General features: G+C 45.3%; 1 protein-coding gene across 1 annotated transcript; it reads left to right on the forward strand.

The window, feature by feature from the left end:
* Positions 1 to 642: 642 nt before the first annotated feature.
* gng8 (guanine nucleotide binding protein (G protein), gamma 8) lies at positions 643 to 5,934 on the forward strand. Its single transcript, XM_088912294.1, has 3 exons — positions 643 to 709; positions 3,325 to 3,425; positions 3,760 to 5,934. The coding sequence occupies exons 2-3, from the start codon at positions 3,342 to 3,344 to the stop codon at positions 3,886 to 3,888; spliced, it is 213 nt and encodes a 70-aa protein (XP_088768420.1). The 5' UTR covers positions 643 to 709; positions 3,325 to 3,341; the 3' UTR covers positions 3,889 to 5,934.
* The last annotated feature ends 6,906 nt before the right edge of the window (positions 5,935 to 12,840 follow it).

Below are 12,840 nucleotides of genomic sequence, written 5' to 3' on the forward strand. Positions count from 1 at the left end.
TACCCCTCTTCTGCATGAACTCAGAAAAGACGAACTCTAAAAACTCATGCAGCACAGATGCAGAGATCAATATCTGCATAGATTCACCAGCTTCCCAGTGTGATTACAGAAGGAGTTCTGCAAGACTTCCACACATCTATTGGTCAACAAGCACCAAAGAAAAGGGAATAAACTGTGCTGTAGAAATCATGGAAGATCTCTGCCCTGTACTGGGTTTGACTTAAAGAGAAACCTGGATGCCATTAAGCTCAAACTGTGTCCGTACTGCTAAAACAACACAGGTATTAAATGTACTCATGAAGGCATCACACAGATTCTTCAAAATACTATAAAGAGAGACTTTCCAAGTTGTTTCTGTTTGGCTATATCATATTGGGCACACACTCAATGCAGTGATGTAGAAATTCAATCAAAATATAACCTGTAGTTCTTCCAGTTCCCTCAACACCAGGTCCGAGGGTAGAATTAAACACGCCCAAAAGCAGGTGAGAGAGAGAGGTTTCTCTCCTGTTATTACAGCAGGTTCTTGCACCCCCTTGAAAAACCCCAGGACAGCACCAGGGCTGAAGATGAGAGGAGGAGACTTATTCAACCCCTCCCTGTTGATCTCTCCCTCTCTCTCCCCGTGTCTGGGTGGTGTGTCTGGGGGAAGCGCACCGGCTGTGCAGACGTCAGCTCCATCCACCTGCAGCCGAGCCAGAAAGCCGAGGTACGTACCCCCGTATCCCCGCTCGCTCGCGCGGCCTGCTCCCTTTCCTCTGAGCCCTGCTGAGACTTGGCTAAACCAGTTCTTGGCTGGACCTGAGTCCAGTGGTGGTACCTTAACCTGCAGGACTGTGGCTGTCCAGGACCAGGGCTGTAAACGCCTGTCTACAGATGACACCTGCGCTCTGCTCTGCACTGCTGGTATTTTCCTTTTAGACTTGTGGTGTTTTCAGAGATGTTAAATGCAGACTTGTTGTGCTTGCTTGTGTTGCAGACAGTTCATAACCCTCCCTTGGGAGAGTCTGTATTTTCTTCTTTACCTTACATTGCCTCTGAATGTAACATTTATTTTCCCACAAGTTTACTGTGGTTTTCTAGACTACTGCACTGTAGTCAACTGTAGCCAAGTGTGTGGAGCACTAAGGGTTAATTTTATAGTTATATATGTGGCTCAGTCCCTGTAAATATTCATTATGAAAAACTGTGGCATTATCACCATGCATATGCAGTGACCTTGTGTAAAATGTAGAATAAACGTATGTCAAATATGTATGGAAGTGTGCTGATGTATTAGGCAATTTTTTCTAAAGGACAGCAGGAAGCAGACTTCTGCAAAGGTCTGTGTGAGACTGAAGACACAGAGGTTTCATTACAGTAGAAAACCAACTGCGTTTGACTGACTGCTGAAAGGGGATGAGAGTGGAGCTTCTCACCTTCTAGTTTAACAGAGAGGCTTGGAGACTTTATTAGTTCTCAAAAACCTAGTTTGTTAAGAATGAAATACAAATCTGTTAAAAACTTAATTGGCCTTTCAGGCTCCACTCACTTCATTCAATCAGCAGTCTTTCAGAAAGGTCTGGAAATCATGCTTGCTTATGCCAGTCCTGTTAAATAACTGTCTGCTCACTTTAGTTTAGCCAGTACTGAGGCCCAGCCAACAGCAGAGCTGCACGATCACCTGTCTGAGTCTGGGTGACTGTTATTAAATTAACAGTGCCAGGGGAACATGAGTGATACAGCTTTTTTTAAGCCAATTAACAACTAATCACTGTGTTTACAATGTTCAGAATTGTACACGGCAAAATAAGCTCCTACTCGTGTAATTCTGACACTTCTGGCGATGATGTAATCTCAAATGCTAACGACAGACGATCTCCATGTTGGGTGGTGCTGTCTGAAGCAGGTTCTTTTAATCTACAATTTTGTGTTCCTATGGCTACTTTCACTGGCACACACATACGCACACACACACCAGGAGAATCAGTGCAGGTTTTAAAGGAACTGGGCAGGTGGACCTAACAGTTGGATTATCTTTGTGGACTAAAAGAGGGAAGAAATTAATGAGACAACTCACAGCATGCTTAAGCTGCAAAAGGGGTTATTCAATGAGCTTTTTAAACCTCTTTTCATGAAAGAAAGCCAAATGTGGCAAATTTTGTTTCAAAAGCTGCCAAATGGGTGATTGAGCAGCAACACAATTAAACAACGTTTCAGTGCCGGCGGGGTGGGAGAACGGCTTGCTCCCAGCCCCGCCATCCCGGCCAGCCCGTCCTGCTGCATGGCCCACAGGAGCCGGGCCTCTCCAGTCGCCCCAGTGGAGAGAGGCTGATCTGTCATTAACCCGCCTCCCAGTCACCTGCCTCTCTGGCCCTGAGGGGCAACAGGCTGATATTCCAGCTTGTGTGGCATCTTGTGGGCCTGGTTCTGGTTCCCACGTAGCTCCTGTCTGACGTGTGGATTTGGAAGAAGCACAGCGAAGGGACGTGCAGAACCTGCGCCTGGTCTGACCTGCTCCCTCCACGCAGCAGCAGCGCAGAGCTCAGCCTCCTGCAGAGCCAGCAGAAGCACTGCGCTGTCATGCCCTCACCGCCCCGGGGTCTCTGCCTGCAGGAGCCCAGCTCCCTGCTGTTCCAGCGCACGCCTTACTTTTTTCAATAGAAATATAATTTGTTATGATACATATTCTATTTAGATTTGTTTAGATTCCTACTTCCTAGTTTGGACTAATGATGAGTGAAGAGTGAGGTGGTCTAATAATACTGAGAGAACCAGTTTTCAAAACTCCTTTGATGTGTTTTTGAGAACCAGTGTTTCTTCAACCAGTTAAAAATCACTTGCATTCACCTGACATTTCTGGAGCTGTGCTGTGAACAAGAATAGACAAATACAGATAAAAAATGTCTAAAAGTTAATAAAAACTACAGCCAAGGCCAAGCACAGCCAGGGGCAGGACCGGTGAGTTCCCCTTTAAGACAGAGTGAAATCTTCTTTACAGTATAACAACAGCGCGTGGTGTTTATGTAATACTCGTGGATGGGAGGTATTCCCTAGGAGCTGGGTCTCTGCGTGTCTCTGCCTGCCCCTCTGTCCTGGGAGAGAGTGCCTGTCTCTGCCAGCTGTGTGCTGCTCTGGGAAAAGGGACCTGTTGCACAAACAGGGCAAAGCGCGTGCACAGCACCAGCTGTGGGCAACGAACATGAGAGAAGACTGGCAAAGCTGTCGAGTGTTTAGAGCCCATAAGAGACTTCTAAGTGAGACGAGGCTATGGTGGGGTCAGCATTGTCCCACCACGATGTTCGTGACAGAGTGTGTTGGTGCTGACTGGTGTTGTTCCCACAGTGACAGTGACAGCCAGGATGTCGAACAACATGGCCAAGATTGCAGATGCCCGCAAGACAGTGGAGCAGCTCAAACTGGAGGTCAACATCGATAGAATGAAGGTCAGAGGTCACAGACAGCACACACACAATTATAGAGGGATATTATATTGAGAGGACTTAGAAGGTTAAAAAGCACATCATTATATATAACATCTGCTAAATTTGTTGTTCCATTATTGATAATGTTCCAGATTAAGTACTCTCAAAATGTCAGCCCTCTGCTGCAAGAGTGTACCAGTGCCTCACGGATGTCAACTGGCTTCTATCTTCCCATAATGCCCCTGCTAACACCCCAGCTGCAGTCCTGACCTCGAGAAGAGGGGGTGATGCCCAGTGTGATGGGCTGGCAGGTACTGAGGTTGCCCAGCTCTCACCTCTCCCTTTCTCTGCCCAGGTCTCCAAGGCGGCAGCAGACCTGTTGGCGTTCTGTGAGGCTCACGCCAAGGAGGACCCCCTGGTGACACCTGTGCCCTCCTCTGAAAACCCCTTCCGTGAGAAGAAGCTCTTCTGCTCCATCCTGTAGCCCTGTAACCCTGCCCTCTCTCTGCTTGGCACTGCCAGGGGACACAGACTAGCCCCCATCAATATCCATGATCAATACTGTAAAGTAGCATATTGACCATGGTCCTTCTCAGGCAGTAATTTACAGTGATTGTCCCCTTGTCATCCTAGTCTTTCTGTAGGCTTTGTCTGTGTTTTATCAAACCACAGCACATTGTACCACAGGCCTATCAGTTAATACTGATGTTTTAACATTACATCAACATCAGCCCTAGTAAACTGTAGTGTAAACTTAGTCTGGCACAGTAAAGCTCATGGGTAAAAGCACAGGAAACTGTGCAGGTGCCCAGAGGTTTTGTTGAGTCTCACTGTACCTCCTGTGCCTGTGGCTGCTACTGTACAAGGTGTCACAGAGATCCTTCTGCCTGCAGATTCACTTGTCTTTCATTGAGTTACAACTCACTGCAGTGTGTAACTAATTCCACATGAAAAGGTCACCAAACCAGTTTTATGTCCTCAGAAGTGGAGTACTGTGCTCTTGTATCGAGAGTCCTCTGTTCAGATTTGTATCATATGTGTCTGCCTGCTGTAACTGGCCAATGTGTACATCCATAGTATTTACACTACAAGTAAAAAGGAAATTTGTTGAGGACTGCTTAACTTTGTGAGATTTCTATCGCAATTCCAAAAATACCAAAAGAAAACAAAAGGAAAAAGGACTTGCGAGATGTGGCATATGAATTAAAAAACAAAACATCGGAAGAATTCTTTCTGCTGTTAGAGGGCAAAAGTACACTATATACACCTATTAGACTACACTTATCATGGGAAAAGCATAGTGAAGCACAGAGAGGATCAATGAACAGAGACACAAGCAGCGTCACAAATACAGAACCACACCTGCAAATCAAACAACATATGTTGTGACGACCACACAACGACACCCCGTAGTGTTTGTGGAACGCTCTTCAGTACAACTGCCACACAACACCCTGCACTGCATTTGCTGGGCCTTGAGCTGCTGCAAATAGCAACGGCACCATGCTCAGGACGTGACAGGTGATTACAGCGTCATTAAGAGTGAGCCAGAGACCTGCTTGTCATAGTGCCTGGGGAAATTAATATTACAACTTCAGCAGAGTTGTTCCCAGTTCACCAGTTCTGTTAAACCCAATAACACACTATTAAGATACTGTGTGTATTGAGTGCACTGTGAGGCCTTAATCCTCTGAAACAAAAGGCTGTATCCTCTGTTGTGCCATCAGCCTCTCCTAATTAAGTCATACTATGTGGACTCTACCCATCCAGGCTCTCTGGGCACTAGTGGTACAGAGGTTTTTGTAGGGATCTAGGAGTTAAATATGTTATATAGCTTTAACTACAGCAGCAGAACAAGTAATTTAAGAAACCCAGCAACCTGGGCAGGTGTATTCCAGCATTATCAAGATCACCGACTGGACAGGTAAATACAGAGATGTACAGCGGAGACAATTGCTTCTGCTTTAATCACTGAGTTCTACCATGTGACTCTGTGGCAGTAAAACCACATCCAGTGCTGTTTTTATAAGAATAGCTACACGCGAGATAAGCCATTTGGCACATCCAGTCCATTTGTTTGCTAGTAGCTAATTGATCTTCTTGACAGAAGCCAGGCATGGACAAGCAACAAGACCAGACAGCTTGTTCCATACTCCCACAACTTTGTGTGTAAAAAAGTGCCTCCTGTATTCAAAGAGATTGACAGAAGCAGTGATGAGAAGGAGAAGGCTGGGGAGAAGCATGAAAGAATGAGAAGAATGAGCAGCTCAGGCGCGAGTGGAGAACATACAAATGCCCGTTACGCTAATGAGTAGTGTTGACCACCAGAGGGCAGCGGAGCCTTGTGAGAGCTGGGATGTGGATAGCAGAGCGGCGACTGCAACGTTTTGCTCCAAGTGAACTGTGTTTTACTGATCCAAACTCTTACCTGAAAGAAAAACAAAATACTGAATTCCATCATTTTAAATTTGTTGTAAATTTAAATTAAATTAAATAAAAGTAAAGGTACCTGTTCAAGACAGGTGAGCACAGCACATTTATGGCTTTAATCATTTCTTGCCTGCATTTAAAATGCATTTGTCTTTTAATTAGTTTGACTTTTTATGCTTTTAGATTTTGGTGTTTGCTTTTAGTAATCTTCATCCTGATATTACAATATGGTGTCAGAGTTGGCCAAATTGAATTCTTGTGCCAACAAATGTGAACCAGCTTGGATACTTAAACAGAATCTTTCAATCTGGTCCAGCTGGGCGATACAGATTGTGCCATTCTGATGCAGTCCTCTGTATAGCAGAACTGGCCTTTCTGTGTTCAGCAATTCTACATTGATGTCGCCTGTGACCCTTCCTACTCTCCTTTTAGAAGTGGTTGTCTCGTCCAGCTGACTTCAGAGGTCGGAGCACACGGTCCTAATGATCAGAGCACTTTGTGAATGATGGGGTGTAAGGAAGCACAACAGTATTCTGGGGAGGACGTGGGAGGGTGGCAAGTGAATCCCAGTTCATGCAGCCTGTATCCTGACCTGAGCTGTGCAGGCTGTGCTTTTCCTTTTCCCAGATTAATGGGCCTGAAAGCTTCCATTCCCTCTGACCACAAGCCTGTTGTCCTCGTATAGCCACATGAGCCACGAAGGCCAGAGTCAGCGTGACATCACCCCAGGTATTTTCAGGCCTGTCCGCAAGTTCACATAGCCCGCAAAAACTCTGCAGTATCAACATTATCTGCAAACTAGGAAAAAAGTCCTCAGGTTTACATAAAAATACAGAATCTCTATGTATTTTGTAACATTTAATTGTGATGTGAACTGTTAAAATGAGCTGCTGGGGTGCAGTAACCGTGATGTGAGACTGATTAAACCAGTAATCCTGTACCTCCAGTTAATCTGAGGAGACTCCTCCACACACCAGCATCACTGAGGCCAGAAAACGACACCTTGCTTCTAAAAATAGGAAGCTTCAGGTCAGTAGGTCAGTGAACCCAGAACTACAAGACTAGCAGCCCTGGGTGTGTTCTATGTAGTTATCAGTATGTAGTTGATTTAATGATTATTCTCAGGTTTTGTCAGGCTGTACGCTTGCACACACCAGAGGGATCAGCGCACCTGCCTTAGTGATGCTGTTCCTCTTGCTAAGATGTCTGCAGAAAGAGGGCGAAAGGGTTCTCTGCACATCCGCATCCAGCTGCGCAGACATCTGGCTGCAGGAGGGGCGATCTGACAGGTTGGTGTGTTAGAGCACAGGGCGCCTGGGCTCCGCAGATCCTGAGGTGACCTGGCAAGGCTGTTTTTCACTGGTTGTGCACAGGGGCAGCAGCCTCTGTTTTTGAAAGCCCTGCCAACCCTCTGACCTCTGTGCATCAAGCTGGGCATTTTTGCAGGAGGTGGTTGCCCTTGACAACCACTGGCCTTGAAAAAGGAAATCTACGGAGAAGCTCTTAACTCAGGATGTCATTATTCTGAATCTCCAGCATTATTCTGTACGTGCCTCCAGCTCCCCTCCCTCCATCCCAAATGTCAAATGAAACAGTGGAATCGATGCTGGCGTTTCAGAGGTCATTAAAACTTTTGCTTTCTTCACCTCTCTGCAGAAACCTGTTCACTATTTACTGTAGTCCCTCTGATCACCTTAAAAAAGATTTTTTTACCACTTTAAGTCACCATTTCTTTATGCTTGAACTTGATTATACTTTTCATTTCAGTTTTAATTATGTTTAACTACATCCAATTTCCTTCAGCTTCCAAACAAGTTGATCATTTCTGACTGCAGATCACAATGAGGCGGACAGGTGCAGTCATGTGTGCTGCCCTGGTTAATGTGCTTCTGCTTTCTGCTGTGGGATGGGTTGAAGGAAATGAACTCTCCTTCCATTAAAGTATACGTGCGTTTAAAACCATGAACAGGCAGTATTACTCTACACAAAGGGCTGTGGGAGTGTGGAACAACGTAACCAGTCATGTTGTTGAAGTTGACACCTTGGATTTTTTCAAGAAAGGACTGAAGGGATGAAATTACAGAAACGATTCATCAATATCACACAGCCTCAATGGTCCAAACGGCCTCCTCTAATTTGTAGCTGCTCGTGTGCACACAGTGTGACCGGACAGTAATAACACAGCAGCAATGTTGTTTGTGCCAGGGAGACACCTGACTCTTGGGCAGAGGGAAAGGAAGTACTGATGCCTGAGGGGGTGCATGGCTCTGCACCGGTCCACTGGTCCACTATCCTCTTCAGACCTGCTATTGCCAAACCTACCTGGAAGTAACTGGAACAGGCTGAAGACCCAGCCAAATCTCTTCCCGCAAAAGCCTGCCTTCATATGACCATGTATGTAAGCAAAGCAATGAAAGAAAAACAGCATCTCAATTAAGAGAATTGCGTGAACAGTTTTGACGAACTTGGAGAGCAGATCTGCAATGTTAAGCAGATGTAATTGAGAGTATCTATATAGGAATGGTCTGCCATGCAAAAACTGCATCCTCAACTACCTTTACCAGAGATCCTACCTGAGCTTCTGCCTGCAATAGTGACCCAGCATCTCCAGGCACTACTGACTGCTAAAGCAGCAATTGCTCAGACTCTTCACAGCATGTGCAGAGCAGAAAGAGGTGCAGCAGCAGGCAACAGCTGTTGGTGTGAAGAGCTGCTGTCAGTGTGCAGCTCATATAATAATTATAATAATAATTGCTTACACTTATATAGTGCTTTTCTGGACAGTCCACTCAAAGCGCTTTACAGGTAATGGGGATCCCCTCCACCCCCACCAGTGTGCAGCCCTACCTGGATGATGCGACGACAGCCATAGTGCGCCAGAACGCTCACCACACATCAGCTATTAGTGGGGAGGAGAGCAGAGTAATGAAGCCAATTTATAGATGGGGAATATTAGGAGGCCATGATTGATAAGGGCCAAAGGGAATTTTTGGCCAGGACACCGAGGTTACACCCCTACTCTTTTCGAGAAACACCCTGGGATTTTTAATGACCACAGAGAGTCAGGACCTCCGTTTTACGTCTCATCCGAAGGACAGCGCCTGTTTTACAGTATAGTGTCCCCATCACTATACTGGGGCATTAGGACCCACACAGACTGCAGGGTGAGCACCCCCTGCTGGCCCCACTAACACCTCTTCCAGCAGCAACCTTAGTTTTTCCCAGGAGGTCTCCCATCCAGGTACTGACCAGGCTCACACCTGCTTATGAGCTGGACTCTAGCATGAAATCTCACTGGTACGGTTACTTGTGCCTGCAGAAGACTTCCTCCTTTCACCAGCCTCAATGGTCTCGTTAGTCACAGTCACACACGACATTACAGATCCCACCCACACCACCCTTTGTCTTTTCACAGCCAAATCCTCCCTTCTCCCCCAACAAGGCTCAAAAGCCATTCATGCAAACAGAATAACACTTGGGCAAAGGCTTCAAGCACAGTGAGAACAAAAGCAGGCTCAAGTGCATGCCTTTAAGATAAAACAACATGCCCTTATCACAGGCAGTGCTAACTGTTAGGCTACAAAAGAACAGATAACACAGCAGGAGGCTCACTGAGACAGACCAGTACAGAAACAGCCGTGTGAAGATGCTCTAAGCAGCAGCAAAGGTAGACAGACTTACAGAGTGTGCGATCTCAGTGACCCAGATACAGAAGAGAGCCTTGGGGATCTGCTGCCTGTGTCTCCCCTGGGAATCCCAGGGCTGGTGGGAGTGGACCATCCTGTCCATCTCTGGTGACTCCAGGGCTGCTCCTGACCCCTGACTCCACGGCCTTGTCATGTCCCTGACTGCACACACACTCCTGCAGATTGCAGAAGCTGTTATTCAGTTTGTGCCACTTGAGGTCATTTATGAGGAACATGCCTGCACAGTATATACCAGTTCCCTGTAAAGCTGTGAAAGTGTCAGGATAGCAGCACTGTTACCAGCCCTGCATTTCTTTGACATGTAACTCTGCCCCCGAGGACAATTTCTTCCACTTTTTCTCAGGCTGTTAACTTGTCAAGACTGATGAAATTCCTTTACTGTACACAGGAAAACAAAGATGAAAGAGCTGCAAACCTTTTAGCGAGAGTGTGGCCACTTGAGAACGCCAGTCTCCCTTTCAGAACTGGGAGGAGCACTCTGCAGGAGGAGACAAGCTCCTGTCTGAGACCTGCAACAGAAAATCCGAAGACCTTGCAGGACTCCATCGGCCTGGGTCAAACAGCTTTTCACAGTGTCATGAGCTTTCCTTGGCACCAAGAGAGAAGTACCTAATGATACAACCTTTGACAAGAGCCTTTCAAAGCACTCCCAACTTCCTCAAGTGCATCAAAGCGGCTCTGCAGAAGGGGAGCGCTTTCCTGCAGGAGAGGGGAGTGAGAGACACAGGAGCAGGGAAAAGGCCAGAGAGGTGCTGCAGAATCAAAGTCATTGAGAGCTCCAAGAAAGCAGCAGGTCATTAGTCTGTGCCCTGTGCTGTTTTCAAGGTCTGATTTAGGATTTCATTGACAAGATCAAGGTTTCACTCACACCTCAGGTTCCAAAGAAAAGTACGCCTAGAAATCTAATTAGACAACTGTAAAAACTGAAAGGAGGGTGATGTTACAACCTGCTGAGCACAGTTACATCAAAAAGAATCCAGCACAGATTTGAAATTTAAAAATGCCAAATGCATTTACTTGTCAACCTATTAGCAGCCTCCAAAAGAAAAACCTGTGCTGAGCCAGTAAGAGCGGCAAGGACAGCTTGAGCAGCGTGGGTTAACCCAGTCCCATGCTGTTCTCCTCCAGGGCTGCCTGCAGCTTAGGCTGTGGCGAGTGTGAAGTTCTATGTGGATCAGCCACTGAGGAAAGTCTGTCTCCTCAAGCCAGCATCATAGTATTTGCCATTGATAGACTCTATTTGACTGGGGCTCCTACGATTGTGCTCAGTAAGTGCTGTTGTCACACTGTCCAAAACCCATGAACATCCAGAAGTGTTTTAGTATGAATTCGCCTGTTCTGCTGCTGGTCTCAGTAACTCTGTGGCTGTTTCCAGAGTCTGCGCAGCAGAAGCAAACGGGTAGGAGAATTCCAATTAGTTTTATACTCAGGACACAAGGAGTTCAGCGCAGCACTTAGTGAGCATGATGGACTGGGACATTACTGGCACAGAACAGCAGCTCCAGAAAGAGGCTGCACTTCTAAAGGAAATAACATCTCCAAGCTGGTAAGTGCAAGAGAAAGCTGAGCTGTCTATATGTGGAAGATATAAGTTTTATGAGTGGTGTTTTTGCAATTGCACATTTGTAGATAACTGCCTATTAGAGAATGCAAGAGGTGATCTGGTTCAATACCCTCTATCACTGTGGACATGAACAACAGTCCCAGTGTAGCCCCTGCTGGAGGACTGGGGGTGTATGGAGGATGTTACCCCTGTCAGTCTACTCTCTGCAGGTCAGGAAAGTTCAACAGCAAGAATATGCAGATTTACAGCTCTGTGCCACCTGGATTTCAAGTTATGACCCACACTGAAGTGGCTGTGTTTTCTATTCTAGTTACATTATCAAAGCCCAAGATTTACAAGGAAGGAGCTGGGTTGTGTTAATAGTTTTCGATAAGTGAGGCTGTACACAACCAAGATATCAAAAAAGCCTGTAAATTTGTTCTATTGTATGAAACACAGAGCAACACAGAGGGATGGGTTACAGTCCAGATCTTGGAATCTCTTATTAGGGGTCCAGGAAACCAGAACCAGGAGATTCAGAAACTACTTTAAAACTCTCTGAAACCTGATCACTCTGCCTTTTATGGTGTATGGCTAGGCTGATTTGAAAGAGAAATGTTTGTTGTGTAACAAAAAGGTTTGTTGATTGCTATTTTGAGTACTGTATTTATTTTGCTGCAAAAACAAGCAAAACGGACACAAATAGCCTAATCACAGGCATTGGCTCTGTGGGAGTTGTGTGGGCTTAAGCACCCCCAGTATTTTTGGCCATGTGATTGTTAAAGCAGGAGGGAGTGCATCTTTACTGCGTTCATGTTCGAAAGATTGCCATACGATTCTGCATTTGCAACTATCACGTCTCAAAATAGCTATCATGTCTTGTCTTGGACACCGTAGTCAACTTCTCTGATTGCTACTTAATTTTGATTCAGTTTATTTAACATCCAACTACCCGTCATAATCATAAGAAACTGATGTTAGAAGCAGGACAGCCACAGCCAACAAGATAACTCAATAAGATTGATACTGTATGTTTCAGGCCTAGATGCATTTGTAATGTGGAAAATTAATCCTACAAAAGACAACCCACAAGACCAGTGTCTGCACTTAATATGACTACTGACACTAACAGACAGTGATCTTCCCAGGATCTTAATGAGGCACCTGCCCTGGAGACAAATCTAAGGAAGGATGAACATTTCAGCAAAAGGGGACATCAACATTCACAACTCATCTTTAATGACACAAAGGAAAATACATTTCTTCAGATGCAAAAGGCAGGGGCTTAATAAAGTTTGTTACAAAGGTGGAATCTGCATTAATCAAGAATGTATGGTGTCATGCAATTGATAAGTTTCAAAAGCACGAACAATCTGACAAAGCTTCTAGCAAAATTATAAACAAGCAAAATGGGTATAATTTCTAAGAAAGATTAAATGCATCTTGGTACTGTGCTCATGGAGATTTTTTTATTATTGTTTTATTGGACATTGAAAATAACTTCAAGGCAAATAACTTCGTTGCAGGAGCACATCATAAGCATGCCCTCCTATAACAACAGGATTAAGCTCATTTACAGAAAGACATTTTTGACTATTAACCAACAGAAATAAGTGAGCCAGAAAATGCTTCATTAATGTGAATACATTATCATATGAACATCCCCAATAACTTTGAAAAGATGTTGTCTATGAGGCTTAAGACAGCAAGACCTTGAAATTGTTCCAGGAGGAGGAGATGTTGAGCCAGAGCTACA

The sequence above is a fragment of the Atractosteus spatula genome, chromosome 3 (genome assembly GCF_055471065.1).
Source record: "Atractosteus spatula isolate fAtrSpa1 chromosome 3, fAtrSpa1.hap1, whole genome shotgun sequence".
NCBI classification, from domain to species: domain Eukaryota; kingdom Metazoa; phylum Chordata; class Actinopteri; order Semionotiformes; family Lepisosteidae; genus Atractosteus; species Atractosteus spatula.

Bases quoted from the DNA above. Each gene is read 5' to 3' on its own strand.
- gng8 (XM_088912294.1), top strand. From the start codon at position 3,342: ATGTCGAACAACATGGCCAAGATTGCAGATGCCCGCAAGACAGTGGAG. The intron at 3,426-3,759 runs GTCAGAGGTCAC...TTCTCTGCCCAG, and splicing joins TCAACATCGATAGAATGAAG to GTCTCCAAGGCGGCAGCAGA.